The 23,086-nt window shown below is 46.0% G+C and overlaps 6 protein-coding genes across 6 annotated transcripts; all 6 read left to right on the top strand.

Moving 5' to 3' along the window:
* Positions 1 to 8,390: 8,390 nt before the first annotated feature.
* On the top strand, positions 8,391 to 9,890 carry F4822DRAFT_434256 (uncharacterized protein; the record flags this gene model as incomplete). Its single annotated transcript, XM_051461979.1, has 1 exon — positions 8,391 to 9,890. One exon carries the CDS (start codon positions 8,391 to 8,393, stop codon positions 9,888 to 9,890), a length of 1,500 nt encoding a protein of 499 aa, XP_051310096.1.
* A 1,525-nt stretch (positions 9,891 to 11,415) lies between these two features.
* On the top strand, positions 11,416 to 12,331 carry F4822DRAFT_419335 (uncharacterized protein). Its single transcript, XM_051459606.1, has one exon. It carries the CDS (start codon positions 11,488 to 11,490, stop codon positions 11,683 to 11,685), a length of 198 nt encoding a protein of 65 aa, XP_051310095.1. The 5' UTR covers positions 11,416 to 11,487; the 3' UTR covers positions 11,686 to 12,331.
* F4822DRAFT_438850 (mannan endo-1,6-alpha-mannosidase) lies at positions 12,241 to 13,813 on the top strand (the record flags this gene model as incomplete). Its single annotated transcript, XM_051462570.1, has 4 exons — positions 12,241 to 12,331; positions 12,408 to 12,893; positions 12,965 to 13,203; positions 13,259 to 13,813. The coding sequence occupies 4 exons, from the start codon at positions 12,241 to 12,243 to the stop codon at positions 13,811 to 13,813; spliced, it is 1,371 nt and encodes a 456-aa protein (XP_051310094.1).
* Positions 13,814 to 16,700: 2,887 nt separating this feature from the next.
* On the top strand, positions 16,701 to 17,411 carry F4822DRAFT_419330 (uncharacterized protein). The gene has a single exon (XM_051459605.1). The coding sequence runs from the start codon at positions 16,756 to 16,758 to the stop codon at positions 17,086 to 17,088; it is 333 nt and encodes a 110-aa protein (XP_051310093.1). The 5' UTR covers positions 16,701 to 16,755; the 3' UTR covers positions 17,089 to 17,411.
* On the top strand, positions 17,412 to 20,879 carry F4822DRAFT_419328 (calcium/proton exchanger). Its single transcript, XM_051459604.1, has 6 exons — positions 17,412 to 18,393; positions 18,534 to 18,549; positions 18,602 to 18,709; positions 18,761 to 18,832; positions 18,884 to 18,961; positions 19,013 to 20,879. Exons 1-6 carry the CDS (start codon positions 17,771 to 17,773, stop codon positions 20,438 to 20,440), a joined length of 2,325 nt encoding a protein of 774 aa, XP_051310092.1. The 5' UTR covers positions 17,412 to 17,770; the 3' UTR covers positions 20,441 to 20,879.
* Positions 20,880 to 21,109: 230 nt separating this feature from the next.
* F4822DRAFT_419324 (uncharacterized protein) lies at positions 21,110 to 23,063 on the top strand. Its single transcript, XM_051459603.1, has one exon. The coding sequence runs from the start codon at positions 21,613 to 21,615 to the stop codon at positions 22,822 to 22,824; it is 1,212 nt and encodes a 403-aa protein (XP_051310091.1). The 5' UTR covers positions 21,110 to 21,612; the 3' UTR covers positions 22,825 to 23,063.
* The last annotated feature ends 23 nt before the right edge of the window (positions 23,064 to 23,086 follow it).

Below are 23,086 nucleotides of genomic sequence, written 5' to 3'. Positions count from 1 at the left end.
GCCGGTTGTATGACATCTATCTATCAAACAAGGTTTGGCACGTATTACCCTTAAGTTACCATGTAGCCGACGGTCCTCTTCGGTCGAGCTAGCTACATGCATATCTTAGCCTCCGGCATCGTTGTCTATATGTCGATTATTTTTGTGATATGTCATTGCCGTATTCTCTTTGACGTGTGTACATTTTGGTTTGCTACCCGAATGCTGGATGCCCTCGTGTGGGCTATTCGCTATTCAGGCTAGAAATCTCCGACTTGGATGCGAATCTAATTGCTTGGTTTGATACCTTTTAATAATCACTTACATGCCTTGTCAGTCAGTGAAAACGGTGCCCAACTTGAATTTATGAATACCCTTTATTTATTTATTTTTTCAAGATTTAATAATAATACCTATATTATATAACACGCTGTCTGCGCTTATCCTTCTCGTCAAAGGAAAAATTCCAAGTAAGTACCGAGTACATGGAAAAGACGACGTCGCTACGTAAGGTACGTACACATCGTGTTAGCGACTCATCTTATTTTACTACCTTACCATTCGTCTCAAAGTTCTGACGAATCAACTGTAGAACAAGGGATACGCGTGTTGTCGGCGAACCACCTCGTCGCTTCTTTCGTGCTTTGATGATCAGGATCTTCCCGTCGCCATTTTTAGCGACGGGGAGATTGTGGAGAAGAGACTGGGTCCGACCTATGAAATGGACCCCCATTTTGATGAAAAACCACTATTGACCGTGTGGCCCCTGACCGGTTTGCCCACAGACCGAAGCACACAGACCGAGCGGACAGGCCCACGATGGGGCTCTAAAGTCCGTAGTCCGGTTCAGCAGCATCGAAGGAACGTGACCATCGCTTTTACTACCATGGTTCAGTTGCAAAACCCACGTCCTTACCGTTCAGCCGAATGAGGTATTTCTCAATGTTCAGTAAAGGAAGGCATGGTAAAATTTCACCGGTAGCGGAGATGGGCTTAATGCTCATTCCGTCGGACGACAGGTAGAAGTTTGGAAATATTATTAGGGGTAGGTCGGATCGGTGAGCTATTTTCGGTAAAGGTGTATAATTCTTTAATTTGTTCTTCACCATCCGCCACCTTCAACGCGTCCAAGAAGATATCATTCTTTTATTTTAATGCAGCTTTGCATGAATGATCCCCCCCTTTTTTTCCGCCGGATAGTTCATGGATCTCGATTCGGACGACTGGAACAATTTTACCTGCTTAATAGGTACGGTGCACAACAGAAAAAGATAACCATAGTTCTAATTTCTGGTGAATCTTTTTTCGCTGACCGAGGGCCGCAGGTCAAACAACGGCCGCAAAGGGAAAAAAGGGAATAAAAACCATACCTGCCAAGCAGGGTCGTAAAAAATTGTTTTATTACATATAAAACAGCAACTTACCAAAAAGCATGGATTCGGTATTTTCGGCACCAGGATTCCAATCCTAACTCATGACAGGTCAAAGGTCAAAACGCTTTTTTACCTCGTCAATACTTTCTACCGTACCGTACCTCACCCTCCCCTTATTGTTGCCTCCTCTCTTCTTTTGGTTACCCAAAACACCCGTCGCACAAGAGCCGGATCCACTCAGCAAACAAAATTTCCCGTGGAATCGCGGTCCGCAGACGATCAAAAAGAAATGATCGTGTCTCTCGCAATCGAGAGAGCGCGGCATCTCTTTGTGCGGCAGTCATCTCCCCTACCTAAAAAAAAAAGTTGTGCGCCGTTCTTTGGATGGCGGCTAGATGAGGCGGGCTCCGACGGCAGCGACGTTGCGCTGGACATTTTATTTCCATTCCAACATCAGTCCATCACGTCAGCAGCTTAGTCTTCGGGGTACCTTATGACCTACCTATCGCCGGGAGGAAAACGGGCAAATCATCGTTGTTCCACCTCATATCCTCGTCCGGCGTTGGGTCCCAAGTGGTCCTCTTTGCAACCACAACCCTCGCTTATACGACAGGGCCTGGATTAATACCTCACACCCTCACAAGGGCGTGGTCTTAACCACCGAAGTGAATTCTTCCGAGGGAAGCATGGCCGCCCACGTTGTCCTCGTCTCATTTCCCTTCTGCAGACGGGGCGAAGATAACGGGGAGGTACTTGCAGGGTACTCCTTCGTACCGAGGTTCATGACCTACTGGTACATGGCCAGCTTTCTGTCGAAAAAAAAAAAAAGCAACAACGCGGTTCGCAGCCCGTCTTTTTTACCTACATGGCACCAGTCCCAAGTTGTCTAGGCGGTCCAATGTCCCGCCTAGACAACCCGTGCGTACGCCCCGAAGATAGTAACGATGGTACCCAGCAGAAACAACCAAGAAATAAAAAGATACAAGAAACCGGCCGATGTACCTTTTTTTCTGCAAGGACTTACCAGAGACGGTAGAGAGCTCGCTGTACCTACCTAGAACTTCGCTGGGCTTCTGAATCACAGCGTCAGCATGTCTGTATTCGGCAGCTCCAGAGTCCCATTAGTCAATGGAACCTCGACCCAGATCTAGAAATACTAATTTGGCCCACAGCGGGAGACAAGGCTCGCGGAAGCACGAACTCACATCCGGCCAGAAGTGATCCAGATGATGTGCATCCAGGGCCACTTTGTGGCGAAATTACTGTGTTTGCGGATAAATTCAGTATACATTCTGACATTTCACAGCATATCTGGGTCCAGAAGCTATCTCCTGTCCTTGTACAGTGGTCCCTCTTTGTATGGGGGTACCTTGTTGCTTTTTTTTTTCCTCGCTAGTGAGTCGATTCCCTCCGCCCTTTGGTTTACGTCAGGTTCATATGATGCCTTCGCCTTCTGCATGATCCTAAAGCACAGCATGCATATTGCAGCGGTGTTGTGAGTTGTTCTCCTATGCGAGAGGCCCTTTCTGCCGGCCCCGTGGTGAACAAACCCCACGTTTCGTCCTACGGTATGATATCAAACCCACGAGGGTTATGATTGAAAAAAAAAAAAGAGGAAGAGGAGAAAAAAATTTTCCCTTTTCTACTCGTTCCCCTGTCACCGAAAACAATGTCCCTTTTCGGCAGGAGTAGGCTCCTTAGGAACCCCAGGAATACGGAAAGCCAACACCAATCCATTACTGTAAGTCACTTGGCTTAGCTAGCCCCCCTTGTCGGTACAGCACACTGATCTCATCAGGTTAAAACACATGGCGGTCAGCACAGTTAGTCATTCTTACTTAAGGCATAAAAAACGTATATTTCCCAGCTTGCCGTCGACATCCACTCGTGGTAACTAACTCCGGCTATAATAATATGTAGGCGCATGTTTATTATTATAAAACCAACGAGTTGCGGATGATCGGCGAGAATAAAATCAAGTGAGAGGGAGCTACGTATATGACCGCGACTCTGCCGTCGAACACATGATAGCAAGGAAGTGGCTAACCACTGTGGCGAGTCCTGCAACGGATCGTGTCCTTGGCGTCACCATTCGCTGGTCTATCGTCTGCAATGACCTAAGGCGACGAATGAAGAGCTCTACCTGTTTTTTTCTCCCATGCACAAAAGGTCTCAGCTGAGGCCAATACCGCAACCACTACCATGGTTATAGATGATTTCCAACCGGTCATTCGTCTCCGACCATACCTCTGACAGGTCGCACGTCTCCAAGCGATCGATGCTGGCATTACTCGGTTGGGCCATAGGTATGCGGGACCGGACGGTCTGTCCTAGACAAAGGAGGAGCATCGTGCTCTTCATTTTCCGCATTTGAACTCCCCGGGTCATTCGGCAGTGCAGTCTAGATTCTCACTTGTCGAAAAACCCCGGTCGCAGTTGTATGATAAGCTTCTTGCTTTGCGGCATCCATTTCCCCTCATTTTTTTACGCCGGCTTGCCAAGAAGTAAAGTGTTCTTCTCTGGCTACGAGAGGGCCGATCTCCGTGGTCTCCAATCTCGACAATGTCGAATGGAGTGGCGAACGGCTAGAGGGCGGAGTTCATCCGAATATAGAGGCAAACCTCTAAGCTAAAAAAACGGCAAGTACTGTGACTGTACCGCAATGATACGTCGACGTACTCTTGGAACCGCAATGAGACTAATTCTGGTCATCTAACGGCGGGCCGGTAGTACGTATCAAAGCGCACGTGGTGAATATGTTGGATTCGAACACCGGCATATACTAGTCTCGCCTCCTGACCAACCGTAACAACTTTTAACGGACCAATTATCCCTTTTCGTGGTGATGGCGATAGACTATCTTAGTCGCTCGGAACTGAAAGCTCGATGGGATCGATACTTCTTGCCCTATAGGTATTCGGACCATCGTGCTTTGGGCGAACTACGCACATGCTTATATTAATAACTCGGTAATCAAGCCAACGACGTGTTACGAGTTGATTACTTGGATCCCATCGCGGGAAATACCCACGAGAAGCGTATAACTCGAGGCGTCGATTGCGATCGACTCGAATAAGCCCGTGAGATTTATGCCCGATGCCTTGAGATCTCTAAATAAAACTCCATTGTGCCTAATCCCAACCCATTCCGCCTAACCACAATAAGTTCTCTACCAAGGCGAAGACGGAATATTACCCTGATGTTCGCCTCGAAGGACACTTTTCCTATAAGCCAACTCCTCAATCACGAAGGAATACCTAGCGTTTACGTGAATATCCAATCATTAAACGAGATAACTTACATCCAATAGATTCTCCCTACTCCCCCGGCGCTAGCCCAACAAAGCCCATCCTATCGATTCGTTGATTCCTTTTCCCCGGCACGAAAGCAGTTAACAAGATATACTTGCAGTCAAAAATACGTCTCCCATCCTTGATAACAGGAAGAAATGAGCAGGGGTGATTTAGACCGGTCATATACACCGCGGAGCCCGCAGCACCGCCGGACCGGACTCCGAGAGCGGGGAAGTGGACGTCCATTCTGAGCGGCTCAAGCGACCGGCGTCGGTGGTCGAAGTTCCATCCAGTATGGTGACGGTGGCAAAAAGTTTCGAATATGTGTTGGAACCTATTCGTCGCATGCTGTACAGCACGAAACGTGCTCGTTAACCTATAGGAATTTGCTGTCTGAGCGAGAATACAACCACAGGAAACATCCCGGGCCGCCCGTCGAATCGCCTATGACGGTTTTATATCGTTTGCTTACGCCTCTTTTTGGTCATTTCTCAACAAAACAAATATTTATATATAGGCTCGCTTCGGCATCGTCCCTACTCGGCTTAAGCATGCTGCACCAGTTGGTTAACGAGACTAATAGGAGTATCGTGGCGTCCGGTTTATTTCGGCCTTGAGGTTCGAGAAAACTTCTCACCGTATCGTCCTGCCGCCTCGGGTGGTACAAGAAAAGAGATAACCATCTTGTCGCAAATTCTAGTATCGCAGAAAATCTGCAAGTTATACCCATTCGAGATCAAACTGCGTTTCAAGGGATATACTTGCATTTCGCCTAGTTATCTCAACTTCGTCGCCCTTTGGCTAGCCGATAGCGATAGCGAGAAGACGATATGTACCTACTTTGGTATCATTCAAGTTACCTGCAGACTTACCCAGAAATAGGTTTAGAGGACAAAGCAATCATCGTCATAAATATGTCATGCTATGATTTAATATCATGGTTGTGGTCACTTTTTTATTGCTTCAAAGGGAATGGTCGAGATGGGACTATCCGAAATTGAAGTCTGCAACAGGCGCAACCGGGTTGGACGGGCATCCCCAGGTCTTCCAATTATTGGCATTTGCTTTTTTCCTTTTTCCTATCGTACACTACCACTCATGTGAAAGACCGATATCTATTCGAGATTTGCTTGGTTGTTACCCGATCGCGTGGGATGATGCGTCTATTCACCGCCACAATACCCAATATCCTTCCTTTATTTATTTTCTATGCCTTAGGTAGGTAGGCAAATCTTGTACCTCAATTGGGTACAAGTTGACGCGAGCACATGATTGATGACCTGGATGAGGAATTTTTATACTAGTTCAACTTCGCCTCGTCCTTCAAGTTGAAGGGTGCCAATCGGTTAAGTTATGTCGTGAGACGATACGACGAATTACGCAGCGGCCTAACAGATGGCAACTTTAGCCTCAGCTGAACACCGCCTATAATGTAAGTAATAGGTAATCATACTTCAATCTACCTAAATATTTTGACTTTTCACTAGATATCAAGATGGATGCTGTCACATGTGGGTAGTTATCGACTTGGAACGGGAATAAGAAAGGAAATAATATGGTTAGTTGAATCCCGGCTCAAACACAGTATGGCTCACTAAACTATACCTTTTGACAGTGGATATTACCTAACACATTTCCTAGGATACATGTCTAACAATTTGGGGATATTCGATGATAAACTTTACAAAATCCTGCCGTATATCTTAACAAGTGGAATATTACTTAACCTCTACCACGCCTCTTCCTTCATAGCCTACTAAATATGAACTATTGCTCTTGGGCATTTCCGAATCATTTGAGGATGATGTACTTAGCCACAGTACGTACAAATCCACACGGTCTCCCCGCCCCCTTGCGACGCCAACGTCGCCCAGTAAAACGCTAAATCGTTGAGTCCGACATTTGTTAATCAATTATCCATGTAACTTACACTTACACATACATTAGTCTTATTCTTTTCCCCTCTTCTTTCGGAGCTGACGAAGATAAGAAGTTCAGCTACTGCAACTGTTATTTATCTCCTAATCATTATTCTCTTTTCGCACTACCTACCTTGGTACTTGCGGTACTTGCGCATGTAACTTATATCCACATATACCAAAGGTCTAGAAGTTTAGGTAGTGTCTTTTTGTTCGGTCTTGTCGCTGACTGACAGATTAACAGACTGACTGATGACTTTGTTGAATGATTTGCTGAGTAGGATCGAACCATGGATTCGCTCTAGATCTGCCCAGGCTTCGGTGATGTTGATCATCAGGGTCAAACCATTGGAAAAAGCCATTGGAATGCGGATATTTAACTGGTCAATGTCCGCAATCGATAAGAATGTTGATGAACCCCCGAACCCCTGTTCGCCCCTGCTCACCCTGCTCCGGGTTCGTCGCTACTTCTTCCCCGACTATCCCCGACCATCTTCCCCTCTTCAGAAGGTGCATTGGATGGAAGTCTCGGTCGTTCCTCCACGTGCAAGCTAGGAAGGAAGGTGAAATTCTTAATGTCAGAAATAAAGTAACTTTTTAGTTTACACACGCATAATTGGTACAAAGTACATTCATTACATGTAACAAAATAGAATGGAATGGTGAGGCTGAAGATTGTGGCACCCCCGTGTTCTTTCTTTCTTTATTCCCCCATATCATCGCCGTCTCCGACTTACCCGACAACACCGACCCCAGTAAACTCAGTGTGAACCCGGTAAAAACCCCCCTTCCTTTCTTCTTTTCCCCCCATTTCTCCATTTTCACCTGCCTGGGCAGCCTGGTCAAACCGCTTTAGTGCTTTAGTGTCCTATGTAGCTTTTCGCTAACTCTCTCCGCCTCTTCCTAGATTTCCTAGACCGCAACGCTTCGTAATCCTCCCATCATTTTCTTCACCTTTGTTCTTACAACTACCATCATCATTATTATTAGAAGAAGAACAATCATGCATCAATCAAGAATAAAGGATGTTTTTCAATAAACATTAGAGTTTTCCGTCTTTTTTTATACTACATATTTTTGTTGCGACTTGCAACTTGAGTCAGTTATTACTAGTCAGCCTTGTTGCTTACTTACCTACCATCTATCTATATGTTACCTTACCTTACCTAGGCCCTCGGCTGACCGATTCTTGATTTGCTGTGCTCCGTCTCCGTCTTGTCCTGTCTTGTCCTCCCCATTGTGTTTGTTGTTATTGTTGTATTGACCAAGCAAACCGCTTTGCTTTCCACCGCCCACCCCCATTCAAATCCCTAATGCTCGGCCAATCCCTCCGATCAATATTTATCACATGGTAAAATAACCACCACCATTACTACCATCGCGCTAGTCATCACGGAATAGATGAGATCGTTGTTTTTGTTGATGTCACTTTGATCACAACTCTCGTTGGTCTTAGTCATCTTCGCTCTACTTGAGTGATTTATTATTCGAACCATCAACCTACGCACCTGATTCTTATTTTGTCATACCTGCCGATCCTATCCGATGTCTTTATTCCGGTGATTCCGCCTTTACTGGCTGTTTGCGAGCCCATCCTTCTTACTCACTGTTGTCGCGCGACACTAGTAAAGTCGGTCGCGCCTAAGTCCGACCGAAAAAAAAATCGATCTGTCTTGTTTATAAACTCTTCGATGGTTTCGCGACAGTTATAAAGTATATGTATGCGTATATATAATCCGGTAGATATATATACGTTTGCATATACTTTTTTCCGTACAGTTCTGTAACGTTGCTTGTGGCTACCGTTATAGTATTTTTCGCGCACGATGGCTTCCATCCAAAGTATGTCTGGGTTTGGTGCGCATGGCTCGGCCAATAAAATAAGCAAGTCGAGAGCTAAAACGGCGGTCAAGCCCATTTTGAAGAAACTATCTTCGTCACAATCAGAAAAAACTTCATTAGATCTGGATAGGGCATGGTCGGACCAAGATGCGCCACATCGAAGTCACGAGAGTCGGACGGGAGGAGTGGTAGTGATAGGAGGAGCGGGAATAGGAGGTGGAAGTAGTGGAAGCGGAGGTGGATTCTACGAACAGTCGAGTAAGGACACGAGCCTCACATTTAACGATACGGTGGAAACTCGCCGATACAATCACTCAAGATCAATAAGTGGCACTAGTCACATCTCTGTCGCGACATCGAGCAGCTCAGGACCGCGTCACCAGGTCGGAACACCGTTTGTGCATCCTTTCCAACAAATTCCTCGAACGGCGACCCCACCATTGTCATATGCGAATTCGCAAACATCCTTTTTCGATATCACCGAAGACGAGGATAACGACACGGACAACAATCCTAATAACAACAGTAGCAGTAGTCGGAATAGCCTTCACAATCACCCTACGAGCCCCCATTCACTTTCGCAACCATCTTTGGGCTTGCGACGCCCATCCATAACCACCAGCCAACGTACTTCATCATTTTCCGATGTACACAATGCGTATCCTTCTTCGCCTCACCCTCCACACCAACCGCCCTCCCTCCGAATCAATACTTCACGCATCGCATCCACTACTCCAGCACAATCTTCGCGCCTGGCCAACGTTTCGAGTCGATCAGATATACACCTTGATTGCATGTTAGAGTCGCCTAGCTCGGTAACAAACGCCGCATCTAATCTTGTTGGTTCCCCGGCGAGCTCTACGGCCCCTATGTCCCCTTTGCGCTCTTCGTTCGACGCCGCCGGTTTCCCACGCTTGCGCGCCAAGTCCGATCTCGACACCGCAACTCGTGCAGAACATCTTCGAGAGGCTCGCCGTAAGTTCGAGCTAAGGGAAAAAGCGAAAGAAGAGAAGTATGCGCGAGAGGAGATCAAGCGTAGGGAACGAGCTGATAACAAGCGCGCCCACGAATTAGAGAAGCATGCGGCCGCATTACACAAGGAGCATATGGCGGCAGTGGCTCGTCAAGAAGCAGCTGAGCTAGAAGAAGCGATCGCTCGTGGAAAGCACAATAGGAAATTCAGCGCGGCGAGCAGCGGGCGACCGAGTTTAGCGATTTCTCGTACTAGCATGTCACGACCTGGTACATCAAGGAAGAATGCGCCTAGCCCTCTAGGGGAAGCTGAGAGATTCGCTAGTAGTAACTACGATAGTCTTGACGCGAGAAGCCCCCCATCTTTCGGTAACGAGGCCGGTGGTGCGCAAAGCGTTGTTTTTCAATCTTCAAAGAGAAAAAACAAGGCTAAAAAGAAGACTCAGAGTACTTGGACTATGTTCATATTGTGGTTACGAACTAAGTTGCTTCGAGCTAGCAAAGGTCGTTAAACTTCAAGTGTCTCGCTCAATACCAACACGACACATAACTTCCGGATCATCGCGGCGCTAGCTAGCGGCATACGCCCAGTATATACCCAAGGTTGTCTCATTGGAAGGCAAACATCTCACATTTCATCGACGTGGATGGCAGGCACAAACCACGTCTCATCCATTTGGTCATAAGGCAACAAAAAGACATACGAGCATACATGATATCCATTGCATTCACGACTTTCGTTATTGGCATCATTAAATTGGGCGTTAAGGAACAGGAGTTTTGACAAATAGGGGGCATATCTGGAAAGATCCAGTATACATATAGCCACATGAACGAGATCGGTATAAGAATTGGAAAGGAGGCGGCTTTTGTTTTGGAGGAACCCGGCTTTGGGCTTTTATGGAGCGATTGATTTTGATCGTTCTTTTCTCTTCTTCACTTCAGCATATTCAGATACCCGACGTCTAAGCATCTTGAGAAGAGGTGGCATTCCGAGTTCTATCCTCCCTTACTCTACTCAATTTCCACTAGAGTAATAATACTCTAGCAAGATAAGGGGTGGTAGTCGTAACTCTGGATTGGTTTTGGTCATACTTATGACTTTGTTGCAACGTCTCGGAAGTCTTTAGGGAACACTTTTACTCTACCAGATCGAGTGCGAATTGCATCGATTATAAGAAGATTATGGTAGCATTCGCGGATGGGATAGTTGGTATCCCATCAAGCAGAATCATAGATAGTGATGAATTCAAAATTCGTCATTCTTGCTCGAAAAATCAATTTTGAGCCCCTCGAGCCAGTGCAATTATTATTCCGCGTCTAGAGCCTTAGGTAGTGCCGCACTAAAAACGCCTTTTAGCATTGATAGCCCTTTATCTAGGTACTTATGTAGCCGCTATGATGCCAAAATAACTAACGTAATATGCATCTGGAATTCAAGCAAGGCGCTGTACTTACAAGTACAACATACATAACACTTACCGCCGCTGGAAAATACGAGCTCAAGTGAGCCAGTGTTGGTTCACCATGGGTTATAATCCATTTCTTGCCACCAAATGATGCGAGCGAAGTTCGAATATCTACTCTCTTCTATACGAAAAACCGCATTTGTTATGGGCATTAAAATACTAAACCAGTTATTCTAAGCGAATCAAGGGACACAAGCGAGACGCCACAGAAACACAGACGTACTTATCCCTCACACAGAACGCCGCTTCTAATATTTTCAGCTCTTAGGGATATCAGTCTATATTTGAACCATTTGTTCACAATCGTCTATCTCATAAATGAAGCTGAACAGGTGACCGATTCTTCATGTATGTGAGGATGTAAATCAATGTACACAAGTACATATGTATTTACAACTTCAAATTTATTGGCTTGTTCTTCTGGCGCGCGCCTAGATGAGTTAGTCCATCTGGGGATTAGCGCGACTTGGCGATACTGGCGCCAAGATCACCAGGGGTATATCCATTGGCGAGGCTTCTGATTGCCCAATTCAACCTAGAATGATTTTACCTTTGAAATTCAGGGACCGTTCCTTATTAGATTCATACATTATGTATTAAAATGGTTATGTAATCTGCATCAATTTGGGGTTGATCTACCATGACTAAGGTTTGTTTGGCATTTTATTTCATTTTCTCACTAGAGTTTATTTCTCCAGCAACCAACTCCCAAATATTTTTTAGTTCTTCAAAATACGAACATCACAAGAATACCAAGAATTACACATACGTACTCAAAGTTCTTGGTGTTCTAGGCATTGTGGCCATGCTTACTCTTAAACTGTTAAGGCAAGCCTAAAAGGTTAAGTTGTTTTACCTGATTCGCTCATCCCGGTTGCAGACCCCCCTTGTTCATCCAAGATTCCGTTCCCATAATTATTTTTCTCTCGGCATACAATCCATACAATCCATACAATCTCCACGATGGTCTGGGCTTTCTCTTGGCCAAGCTCCAAGACTGGTTAATCCACGACCCTCCCTCTCTTGTCGCCTCCTGAATCCCAAACTAAACCATGGCCTTCTCATTTTCTCTCTATCTCTGCCTAATGTAGTCAGGTCGATGAAGTGGTAATTGTCTTGTCCTTTTTACCTTTTTCGCGTTCTTTCGTTGACGTCGAGTTCCCACTATCATTCAAGTCCCAAATCCATCTCACGTCTACCAATAATAAATCATAATCGATATACTTACAACATTCATCCCTAATCGGATGAGACGTTCATTACTTACGTACTAGCTTAATTCATCTATGTCCGGATTTTCTATTCTTTTCTCGCCTCTCTCTTCCTGGTGATCAAACATTCAATTCGCTCATTTTTACCACCCATTCTCACGATCCGACGCATTTCGCAAACCATGGTGAAGTTCTCGACACCGCTATTAGCGGTCCTTGGCCTAGCTGCCGATAGAGCATATGCAGCTCTCGATGTAGATCTCGATGATCCAGGTATGTTTTTCGTATCCCAATCATTGTCGTGTCTCCTGTTTGTAGCGGAGGCAATTAACATATCGTCTTTCTCTAGCCTCTATCAAGAAGGCAGCCGCCCTAGTCGCCGAAGACCTTCTCACTTTCTATCACGGCGACGAACCAGGAATGGTACCTGGTATTCTACCTGGACCTCCTCCCGATGGTGATTACTACTGGTGGCAAGGAGGTGCTATGTGGGGTGCATTGTTAGATTATCGACACCATACCGGCGACAAAACGTTCGATGATCTCATAACTCAAGCTCTGTTATGGCAAGTCGGTCCCAACGAAGACTTTATGCCTCCCAATTGGACCGCATCCATGGGTAACGATGACCAGGCTTTCTGGGCGCTATCGGCGATGTTGGCTACCGAGATAGGATACACGGATCCACCACCAGATCAGGCGCAATGGTTATCTCTAGCGCAAGCCGTATTCCACGAACAAACGCACGAGGATCGAAGAGTACCAAGCGGTAGATGCAAGTGGGGTCTGCGATGGCAGGTTTACCCTTCGAACAACGGATATAACTATATCAACAGTATGTCGGATTAGCTTATTGGTCTATCCAAGATAACCATGTTGGAATTTTGTATACTAACTAGATGATAGCTATCGCAAATGCGTGCTACTTCAACATCGGTGCTCGATTAGCTCGTTACACGGATAACTCCACCTACGCTGACCTTGCGACCAAGACCTGGGATATCATTAAGGACCTCGGATACATTTCGGACAAGTGGGAAGTTTATGACGGTGCCCATTTGCCCGATTGTACCGACCTGAACAAGGCCCAGTTCTCTTACAACTCTGCTATGTTGTTGCAAGGTGCCGCCTTTCTATACAACTATGTATGTTTCGCCAGAATCACCTATATTCGTATTGGTTGCTAACATTGAATTTCAGACCGATGGCTCGCAGGTTTGGGAGGACCGTATCAACAGCCTTGTTGATCGCATGCTACAGACCTTCTTCCCCGATAATATCGCGTACGAGCCCTCCTGCGAAGGAACGAAATGTAACGCCGACATGTTGTCTTTCAAGGGATACACAGCCCGGTGGATGGGTTCTACTATGCAGCTTGCGCCTTTCACGCAGACAAAGATCATGCCGGTGCTTAAGGCGTCTACACAAGCTGCTGTCAAGCAGTGTACTGGTGGTGACAACGGAAGATTCTGTGGTTTCCACTGGAACACTGGTGTCTTCGACAACTCAGTTGGAGCTGGTCAGCAGATGAACGTGCTAGGTTCCCTGATCAGTCTTCTTTCCCCTAGTGTCGCACCTCCTCTTACCAACTCAACCGGTGGTACATCAGTCGGTAACGTCAACGCCGGTTCCGATGAACCCCTTGTGCCAACCTTCGCCCCTATTACAGGCGGCGATAAGGCTGGTGCCGGTATCCTAACAGCTCTTATCATCGCGGTCTCACTTTCGGGTTTCGCATGGATGAGCACGGATTAAGGAGTTTTCGGATGTAGAAGAGTGAATTTGTGGCGTGGCAATGTTTTGCTATTCAAGGCGAATGTTTTATTCAGGAAATGTATACCCGGGTTTGTACCGAAAAAGCCAAACGGAAGAATGGATCTGTATATAACCCCACCATTCTACATCTCGCCATCTCCAACTCTACTTCGTAATTTGCTAGGGATTCTTTGAGAAGTAGGGTAAGTGAGGGGAATAGGCGTACTGAGATGTTATATCCAGAGAAGCTGATTAGAAGAAAAGAATAAAATAAATGGACAAGGCGCTTGATTTTAGGATTGTGTGATGTGATGTCTCGCAGGTATAATCGTAGGCGAGTTTCCGAGCAAAGTAGTCGGCGTTAAGAACGGAAACTCGGCTTCAAGTACTCCAACTCCGACAACCTAGCTCGCAGCTCAGCGTAGTGTAGCTCTACCATACAGAAGCCATCACCATATTTTCATACATCATGAAGGTAAGATATCAAGTAGTACGATCGTCGTTATTCAGATTACTTAAGCTCTATGAGGCTCAGCTCTCGGTTCTTATATAATGCGACTCCAATTATAGGATTGCTTACGACTAGGTATACAGCCAATAGGGGTTTGATGTTGGAACATGGGAATGTTTTTCGGTGCTGTTACCTGCCCAGATAGGTACGGAAGAATTAATATTTATCCCGGGTTTTTCGTTTCTTTGTGGTAAGTGGTTGTTGGGGATGATGATTAGGAATGGTGAAATTTCGAGGATAATTAAGTGTGTCTTCGAGTCTATGGAATAGAATATTGCTACTTCTCACGTTTTGATATTAGGGGTGCGATTATGGTGGTTATTCTTTAACTTAAGTATCGCCGCCTCGTGTGTAGGTATAAAATCGACAGTTTTAAGTAAGCCACTCTATAGTCATCCATGATTATCTACATGTGAATGGAGGTAAGGGCTCGAGTTGTCTAGAAATCACCCATTAACCGCGTCGAATATGGAGTGGAAAGGGGGCAATTGCAACCGGTTATCATCACGTCGTCATTACATAGATAATTCTATGTTTGGAGAAACTCAGGTGTCACTAACTGTAAGTCAATGCCTTCAAGCGTCCAAAAGAATGTATCAAGTTGCCGTACCTTGCTTTTCGTAATTCCTTCGCAGACTACGACTGTAGAGGGCTATCCCACGATTGGTCTTTATGAATGAGCAACCTACAAGCTAGACTCTGGTTGTAGGAACTCAACGCTCCTGGAAGTAGACATTGATTATGAAGAATAGCAATAGAGAAGCATACGTACCTGGGTACCTAGGTAGTTACTGAAATCCGTTCGGCATTCATACCGTAATCGATACCAACATCTCGTAAGCCTGTGCCGTAATCGTATTAGTAGAGCAGCCCACTGGTGAATACCATCCAATTATAGCTCTGCGCATGCTAAAAGATTATCTTTCCATAGGTGCCACAGCATACTGGCACGCCTATGCTAACCAAGAAAACATCGCGATTGGTTTCCACCTACAGATGTAAATGGGATAACAGGGAACGTATATATCTAGGGATATCTTATAAAGGCCACTGGATACTTAAACCGAGGCCGACTCTCCATAGTGTGTTGTTGGCTACATCCGAGCCGATACCTCCGCACGCATAGACAAATGCTTGATGAGAGATCTATCAACGACGGAGATCCGAGATGCCGCGACTTTAATCCAACAACAAGGTACCTAACCCTCTTGTTGGTGTCAACGCCTAATCTGGCAGTTTGGTAATGTTAAATTGCGATGATAAGCCAAGTGTGAAGGAGTCATCTTGGCTAGTTGATATCACAATGGCGAATTTGTCTTCAAAGACGCTAAAATCTTGGCATCTTGACGGTTTCTAATTGGGATTGAAAATGAACAGATTTGAAGATAACGGAATTGATCACCTGTCAGGATAATAATTCTAAATCGAATGTACATAATGCAGTTGTGAAGTATAATATTAAACATTAGATCGAAGCTACTCGATTATCGAAGGAAACTAGGCTTGTACTACAGCATCAATTTAGTCTGTTACGTCATGGGATCTCCAACACGTGGGTTGTGGCATAATCAGGGTCTTGGCAGACGAAGCATTACTGCAATGATCCGTTTTATGTATTCTTACACCATTAACAAGTGTATATGTACTTACTTATATAATGTACTTAACTCTAAATGAGCCAAGAATTGTGGCTCGAGAATGTCATAATACAAGCAAACAATGATCAAGTTCCTGTTTCCATCTACATTTCAGCATACTTAAGGTGGGTCTATTTAATAGGTTCATCCTTTTTCTTTTTCTACAACTAGCCATTACATCGTTTAAAAAGCATAGCCACATCTCAAGCGTGCATCATCAGTCTACAATCCATTATCTAGAATCTACAATAGCGAATTTCTGACCAAAAAACATCCACTCATTCATATCTCTCTCGCTCATCTTAAACAAGTCCGAATCCGAATCCGAATAGAACATACACGTATCAACATCAAAGCACTTAGCCTAACCGCATTTATAACAGCCGTTGAAAGCTACTTAGGTAGCTAGCTCGTCAGCCCTACGCACGCTCATTGGGTTGCACATACGCGGCACAGTGTGGGACGCGAATCGCCCGCACTTTGTATCGCTAGAAGTGAGGCGGTATTCCGTTCCGCTCCCTAATCCGTTGCAGGTTGCTAGGGCCTTCGTAGCAAACGGTCGGAGGTAAAGAAAAAGAATCCCACCCTGCAAGACGGAATTGCTGATATCACCGCACAGCTATTGTCACACAGAAATTGCTAACGAAGAAGCACAAAAAAGAAAGGAAGAAGATAGCAGCTTAAAAAAGCAAAGGTCTAGAGTGTTAGAAGCACTCGGAGATCTTTACACTTATCGAAGAGAGTATCTGTCCAAGTAGGCAGTGCTCTCTTCTAGGATTATCGCGGCAAACAGCATGCGTATGTTTTCCTTTTCTTTAGTTACTATCTACTATCTTTCCGCATTTATTTTCTTCACATTTATATACATACATCCCTACCTATACGCGCTAGTGTTCGAGACACGCACAATTGTTGCCTCCGATGAGATCGAAACACTACATTTATCCTCGTATAGGTACATACCTATCTTCCTATGTATTTATCTACTTATCTATCTACACCCCTTAAATGTATCCATCCGACGCTACATTAATTCCGGTCGACTTCCAAGTGGGGGGGGATCTTCCGCCGGCTTCTGTATTGTCGGGAAAGACGTCACGAACGATGAGGAGTCACCTATCTGTTGAAATCTGGGTATGCTTCATTTATGACTACTGTTACTTTACAACTTTTGAAATATTGTAATTCATTTTATTCTTCTCGATCACCACCACGAACAACCAGCAGCGACAACAAAGAGACAAAGAAAAGAAAATACACTCTTTATCAGCTACATGCCTTAAATCCATCCCGATTAGACTTTCAAGACGTTTAAAACGTATAATTCACATATAACAGCGGCTTAGGTACCTAACCCAGCCTCAGGTGGATCTAAACGCTGTATTGCCATCCCAAAAAGCAAGGCGAGAATCCACACAGTTTGAATTAATACGTTATCAACTCACAGGGGTCCAGTGACCTGTTGCCAAGCCGGTCTACCAAACCCGTCTCTTTCTCGCTGAAGCACCGCTGTTCGGTACATACTTCTTCAGGCCCTTTTCCCTGGGAACCAATAACTACCAGGGGTACTCCGTCTACCCCTGATAAACACAGATTACGCCTTGAACTTCTCCAATCAAAGCACTCCCCACGCCACCATCCCGTCCTGCCATTCCTTAAATTCCAAGTGGTTCTAATGCCTATTTAGTCTAGGCCTGTTCTCGTTCTTTACAATACGTCCTCTTTACACGTTTCTCCCCTCTCTTTTTCCGTTCTCTCTACAGAACATCCACGACGTTGGCGTCGCATCTGCCAAAGCCGCATACATCGATGAAGGAAAGTTCGACTGATAAGGCCTCTTATATAGATCGCATACGCTCATGGGCACGTGGTCACGCGTATGGAGGCTCTTCAAACCCAACCGCGTCCAACAGCCATCCTATCCTTCCCCTAAATAATCCACCCGCCGCCGTAGCATCTCAGGTACCCTCGGAGAAGAGCCGCAATGCTAGTGCCGGCAACCTCAATAGCCAACAGGGCTTCCCTAATGGCTTCACAACCAATAGTCAAGATTCTTCGAAAACCGAACAGGATACCGAAGGTACAAATAAGTCAACTACGTCGTCACCTGAAGTGGAGGGGTCGGGGTCTGTCGTAGACGACGCAGGTCCTAAAAAGAAACCCAACCTCATCGTCGAAACCGCCCTCGAATTCAAAAAGGTACTCCTCCATAGTTGGATCAACATATTCTTGGTTTGCGTACCTATCGGAATTGCCATTGCGAATATTCCGAATCGAAATGCCGGGGCTACTTTCGGTGTTAACGCCGTTGCTATCATCCCACTTGCGGCCCTCTTGAGCCATGCTACGGAGTCCGTAGCTCGCAAGATGGGTGATACCATCGGTGCATTGCTCAACGTGACGTTTGGCAATGCTGTTGAATTGATTATCTTGTGAGCACTGAAGCCCAAGTTTGATATTTTCGTGATTGCTAACATATTGACAGCATGTAAGCTTACTACCCGCCATTCCGTGAACCATCATGAAATATTCGAAATTGATGAATTGCTAACCCGACTTTTTAATCGTGTAGCATTGCTCTAGTCAAGGTAAGCATTTTCTACCTAAATATCGTGGTTTCTTATTGCTGACTTATTGTAGGGCGAGATTCGTATCGTTCAGGCATCGTTGTTAGGATCCATCCTCGCGAACTTGCTCCTTATTCTGGGCATGGCCTTCTTCCTCGGTGGTCTTCGATTCCGTGAGCAGGTTTGTCGACCGTTAATATCGCGCCGATTATGCACCGACTAACGTATTCAGATCTACAACAGCACTGTCACGCAAATGAGCGCCTGTCTACTCAGTTTGAGTGTGATTAGTCTCATGTTGCCGGTAAGTCAAGCTAGTAACCTGATTCAAAGATTTGACTAACAACCCCGTCAGACTGCTTTCCATGCATCATTCAAGGACAAGGCAGAGGCAGACAGCGAGTCTCTAAAGATTAGTCATGGTGTTAGCGTCGTATGTATTTACCTCCCATTTCACTCGTTTAATTATGCTAACGTTTTTGAGATCCTCCTTTTGGTATACATCATATACCTTTTGTTCCAGTTGAAGTCTCATGCATACATGTATGAGTCGACTCCCCAGCACATCATTGATGAGGAGGCTACACCTGGTCCTGCTGCTGCATGGCTTGAATCTTCTGATTCTGATTCAAGTTCTTCGTCGGATTCTGACTCGGATAACTCGAGCCACTCGAGAGAAACCATGTCTAAGCGTGTCCGACGAGCTATTCGTGGTCACCGCCGTAGAAAGTCAAGTGTAGCATCAGTAGATACTGATGAAGGCGTTCGAACCCGCACCTCATCACTTGGTACGAATAGTGCAAGCCCCAATCACGAGGGCTCTAAGTCCGGAGACTCCGCCCATGGCCCTATCTTTTTCCCTCGTATAAACTCCAAAGGTAGCGACGAAGCTATTGAGGAGGAAGACGAAGATCCTAAGGCCCATCGTAAACGTCATAAGCGATCCAAACGCAAGCAGCATAAGCGGGACAAGAAAGCACGGAACTCTGTAGACGCTGAAAATGCTCTCCAATCGGAGAACATTACTGCTCCTGGCCCTGATGCTGAGAATCCTGTCGCCAACAATGGAGAACCTCGCCGTGTAGATTTCGCCGATACCGTTGATAACGTCGACGGTATGCTTGAAGTATCGCCTTCCGGAAATAGACGCCCCTTCAACAATCTGCGTGCCCTGTCTTTGCGCCCTGTGGCTAAGAGCCTAGCACCACCCGTCTTCACCCAACCTTCGGACATGGGAACCACACCCGCGGTACCAGTCGGTCCTGTGCCGCGCGTCAGATACGGAATTCGCAGAACCAATTCTCTCCCCGAGAGGCTCAACCAAATCCAGTACAGAAGCCCCGGTGCCATGATGCCTTCCCAGGTTCCAGTTTCAGTTCTTACTGGCAAGACTGGCGAAGAAGTTGCGGAACATGACGATGATCTCTCACGCGGTGCAGCTGTTATTATGCTGTTGATCTCTACGGCCCTTGTGGCGACTTGTGCCGAATTCATGGTCGACGCTATTGATGATGTTGTCGCGAACAGTGCTCTCAAAGAGACTTTCATCGGTTTAATCATCCTTCCTATCGTTGGTAACGCAGCGGAACATGTTACAGCTGTCACGGTGGCTATGAAGAATAAGATGGATCTGGCAATCGGTGTAGCTATTGGCTCCTCGATTCAAATCGCTCTATTCTTGACGCCCCTCGTGGTTATCATTGGTTGGATCATCGGTCAACCTATGACGTTGTACTTCACCCTATTCGAGACCGTTTGTTTGTTCGTTTCGGCCTTCATCATCAACTTTTTGATTTTGGACGGACGAAGTAACTATCTCGAAGGTGCTTTACTCTGCGCCACATACGTCATCATCGCAGTTGTCGCCTTCTTTTACCCTGAAGGTGATGCTGCTGGTACATTAGGTGCCTAGTACGATATTCGATTCTGAAGCAACAATTTATGTTTGCTGTCGCATGATGCGCTGTTTGGCTCTGGCATAGTAACACAATTTGTGGCTTATTATTGCTTTGGCATTATGCGGATTTATGGATTTTGGAAGTGTTATTTGACATTACGAGATGTGGAAAGTTGCGCGTATGAAGAATGATTTATGATTCTTTTTGGTCCTGATCTTCAGTTGACCACCGGCGATTGATTTATCTTGATTGCTTGGATTTGATTTCTCTTCTATGAAAATTACCTACATATACGAAGTATTTTTGCAGGGAAATAAGCTGAGCCAGCTAACTTGGCCGCTCTGATTAGGACCACAAGGCGTGCGAACGCAAATTGGTATCTACCTTACATAGTTCGCTATCGCAGACTCATTAGCTGAGCTGCTAAGTGAATAAACATACTCTCTTTTTGGATATTTTGCCTTTTACTTTGAAGTGAACGTGAAGCCGATGACTGACCTGTATGGCCTTGAATGTACTAATTCTATACAAACGATTCCGAGGACCAGCTTCGTATTGCAAGTATATCCACACATATAGCACCCCTTTCTGAAGATACTATGAAACAGTGCCAATATAGAATTACGTCACAAGCCGATATTAGAGTTAATGGAGTGCAGTAGCTTCACGCCGGTGATGTGGGGTTTTTTGAGGGGCTCACCATTCTCGCGGGTCTAACTCAAATCTAATCCTAATTCCATTTCAAACCGAACTTCATCACCAATTTCTACACTTTCATCCATCACCATCCTCTATTACCCAGATTTGACTCCTTTAAACCCCAGTTTCTTCAAACACATAGCAAGTACGAACCTTAGTCGTACATTCTTTTCGTACTAGCACAAACTCTTCTATTTGTAATTGTAGTAAGCAATCAAGTCCTAGATTACACATTTGAAAGGACAGATATACGATTATGTGATTTCTTGTCTTCCCAGTCATACACAGCCAGCGAAGTGATTCACGACACTAAGGACTCATTAAGGCAATAATGTTGGCACTCAAAGAAATTGTTCTATTAATAGCAACTTCTGAGATTGCCTGCCTGGTTTCTAACATCTAACCACCAACCTATTTGTCATCTTGATAGCACCTGTATTCATCGCACCGCCATCCATTTACTCTCTATAAAGACAAAACCACCGGTATGTGCTTTGGAAGCAGCGACAACAATAACGACCCAGCTCCTAAGCCGGCTCAAGTCCAACTATCGTACAATAACACAGCCAATCCAACAGCCAGCATGCCACAAGATTATGCACCTCCTCCGGGACCACCACCCTCTCATCAACGCCAGGGTCACACTTATCAGTCTCAATCTTCTTCAAATGACTACACTCCACCCCCTGGTCCCCCTCCCTCTCACAATTACGCACCTCCGGCAGGTCCGCCGCCACAGACGTCATCACAAGCATCACCCCTCCCATCAAAGAACAACCCATTCTTCAACAACACCAGCAATAGCGGTGACACAGAGTACGCCCCACCACCCGGTCCTCCACCAAATGCCAGTTCCCAAGATCAAAAACAAAAACAACATGACTGGCAAACCGCGGTCCCGGACACATCTCTCCTCCCCCCACCACCAAATTTCTTCTCCGGCTTCGACCGGTCCCCCGCGAACAACGCAACGGAGGAAGAATGCGAAGCCGGAGAATCATGGTGTGCATCATACCCCCTCTACACCCCCATGCCCCTAAACCCCGCCGCCGAGGCCGCGGCACGGGAAGGCAATATCGCGATATACGCGCCGCCATTCTTCCGCGGCACCCTCACGCAACTAGGCCCCGGCTTCTGGCAAGGTACCAGTCCACGCGGAGGTAGCGATGCAAGTCTAGCCACCTATCCCCCCGTATACCACGCCGCGGCGCATAGTCCACTAGTCACGGGTCGAGCCCGTAAGACAGCTTACTACGAAATCCGCATCCTAGAACGCGGGAGTAGAAAAGAAGTTTCCCTAGCCCTAGGCTTCGCCGCACCACCGTACCCCGCGTTCCGCCTCCCCGGTTGGCATCGCGGGAGTTTGGGCGTGCATGGTGATGATGGACATCGATACGTTAACGATCGGTGGGGTGGGAAGACGTTTACCTCCCCCTTCAAACGAGGCGAGACACTAGGCTTGGGTATGGATTTCCTGCGTCGGGGAAATGGAATCGGAGTTGAGATTTTTTTAACTAGGAATGGTGTGGAGGTGGGACGATGGGATTTACATGAGGAGACGGATCAGCAGCAGGATTTACCGGTTACGGGACTGGAGGGATATCATGATGTCTGCGCGTCGGTGGGTGTGTTTGATGAGGTTGCGTTTGAGGTTGTGTTTGCGCCGGGGCGGTGGTTGTGGAGGGGATATCAGGGATAGATGGATGTCTTCCCTTCGGATTTAGTTGAGGGCTGAGGAGGGATAGGGTGGTTTTTTGAAGTGGTAGCCTCGGCGTTATGAGTTGTAACTTCGCTTATCTTGATGGGATCCGGAATCCGTATGGTTCCTTTCCATTAATGAGTTATTTTTATATGATTAAAGATTTAGTGCAAACCGTAGTGATGGGTTTTTTGGTTTCTTCGACTACAACATCTTATCTCGTATGAGTATGAACTGCCAGCACCTTTTATATTCGCTATGA

Source organism: Hypoxylon trugodes, assembly GCF_022578975.1.
Source record: "Hypoxylon trugodes strain CBS 135444 unplaced genomic scaffold F4822scaffold_10, whole genome shotgun sequence".
Taxonomy (NCBI): domain Eukaryota; kingdom Fungi; phylum Ascomycota; class Sordariomycetes; order Xylariales; family Hypoxylaceae; genus Hypoxylon; species Hypoxylon trugodes.
Note: the sequence above shows the minus strand (reverse complement) of the source record. Positions and strands in the feature narration are given on the sequence as shown.

What these genes read in the sequence shown, in the direction of transcription:
- F4822DRAFT_419335 (XM_051459606.1), top strand. Translation starts at nt 11,488, where the DNA reads ATGACTAAGGTTTGTTTGGCATTTTATTTCATTTTCTCACTAGAGTTT.
- F4822DRAFT_419330 (XM_051459605.1), top strand. Translation starts at nt 16,756, where the DNA reads ATGCGTATGTTTTCCTTTTCTTTAGTTACTATCTACTATCTTTCCGCA.
- F4822DRAFT_419328 (XM_051459604.1), top strand. Translation starts at nt 17,771, where the DNA reads ATGAAGGAAAGTTCGACTGATAAGGCCTCTTATATAGATCGCATACGC. An exon ending in GTCTTCGATTCCGTGAGCAG is followed by an intron (nt 18,710 to 18,760) that starts GTTTGTCGACCG and finishes TAACGTATTCAG; the next exon opens with ATCTACAACAGCACTGTCAC. An exon ending in TTAGTCATGGTGTTAGCGTC is followed by an intron (nt 18,962 to 19,012) that starts GTATGTATTTAC and finishes AACGTTTTTGAG; the next exon opens with ATCCTCCTTTTGGTATACAT.
- F4822DRAFT_419324 (XM_051459603.1), top strand. Translation starts at nt 21,613, where the DNA reads ATGTGCTTTGGAAGCAGCGACAACAATAACGACCCAGCTCCTAAGCCG.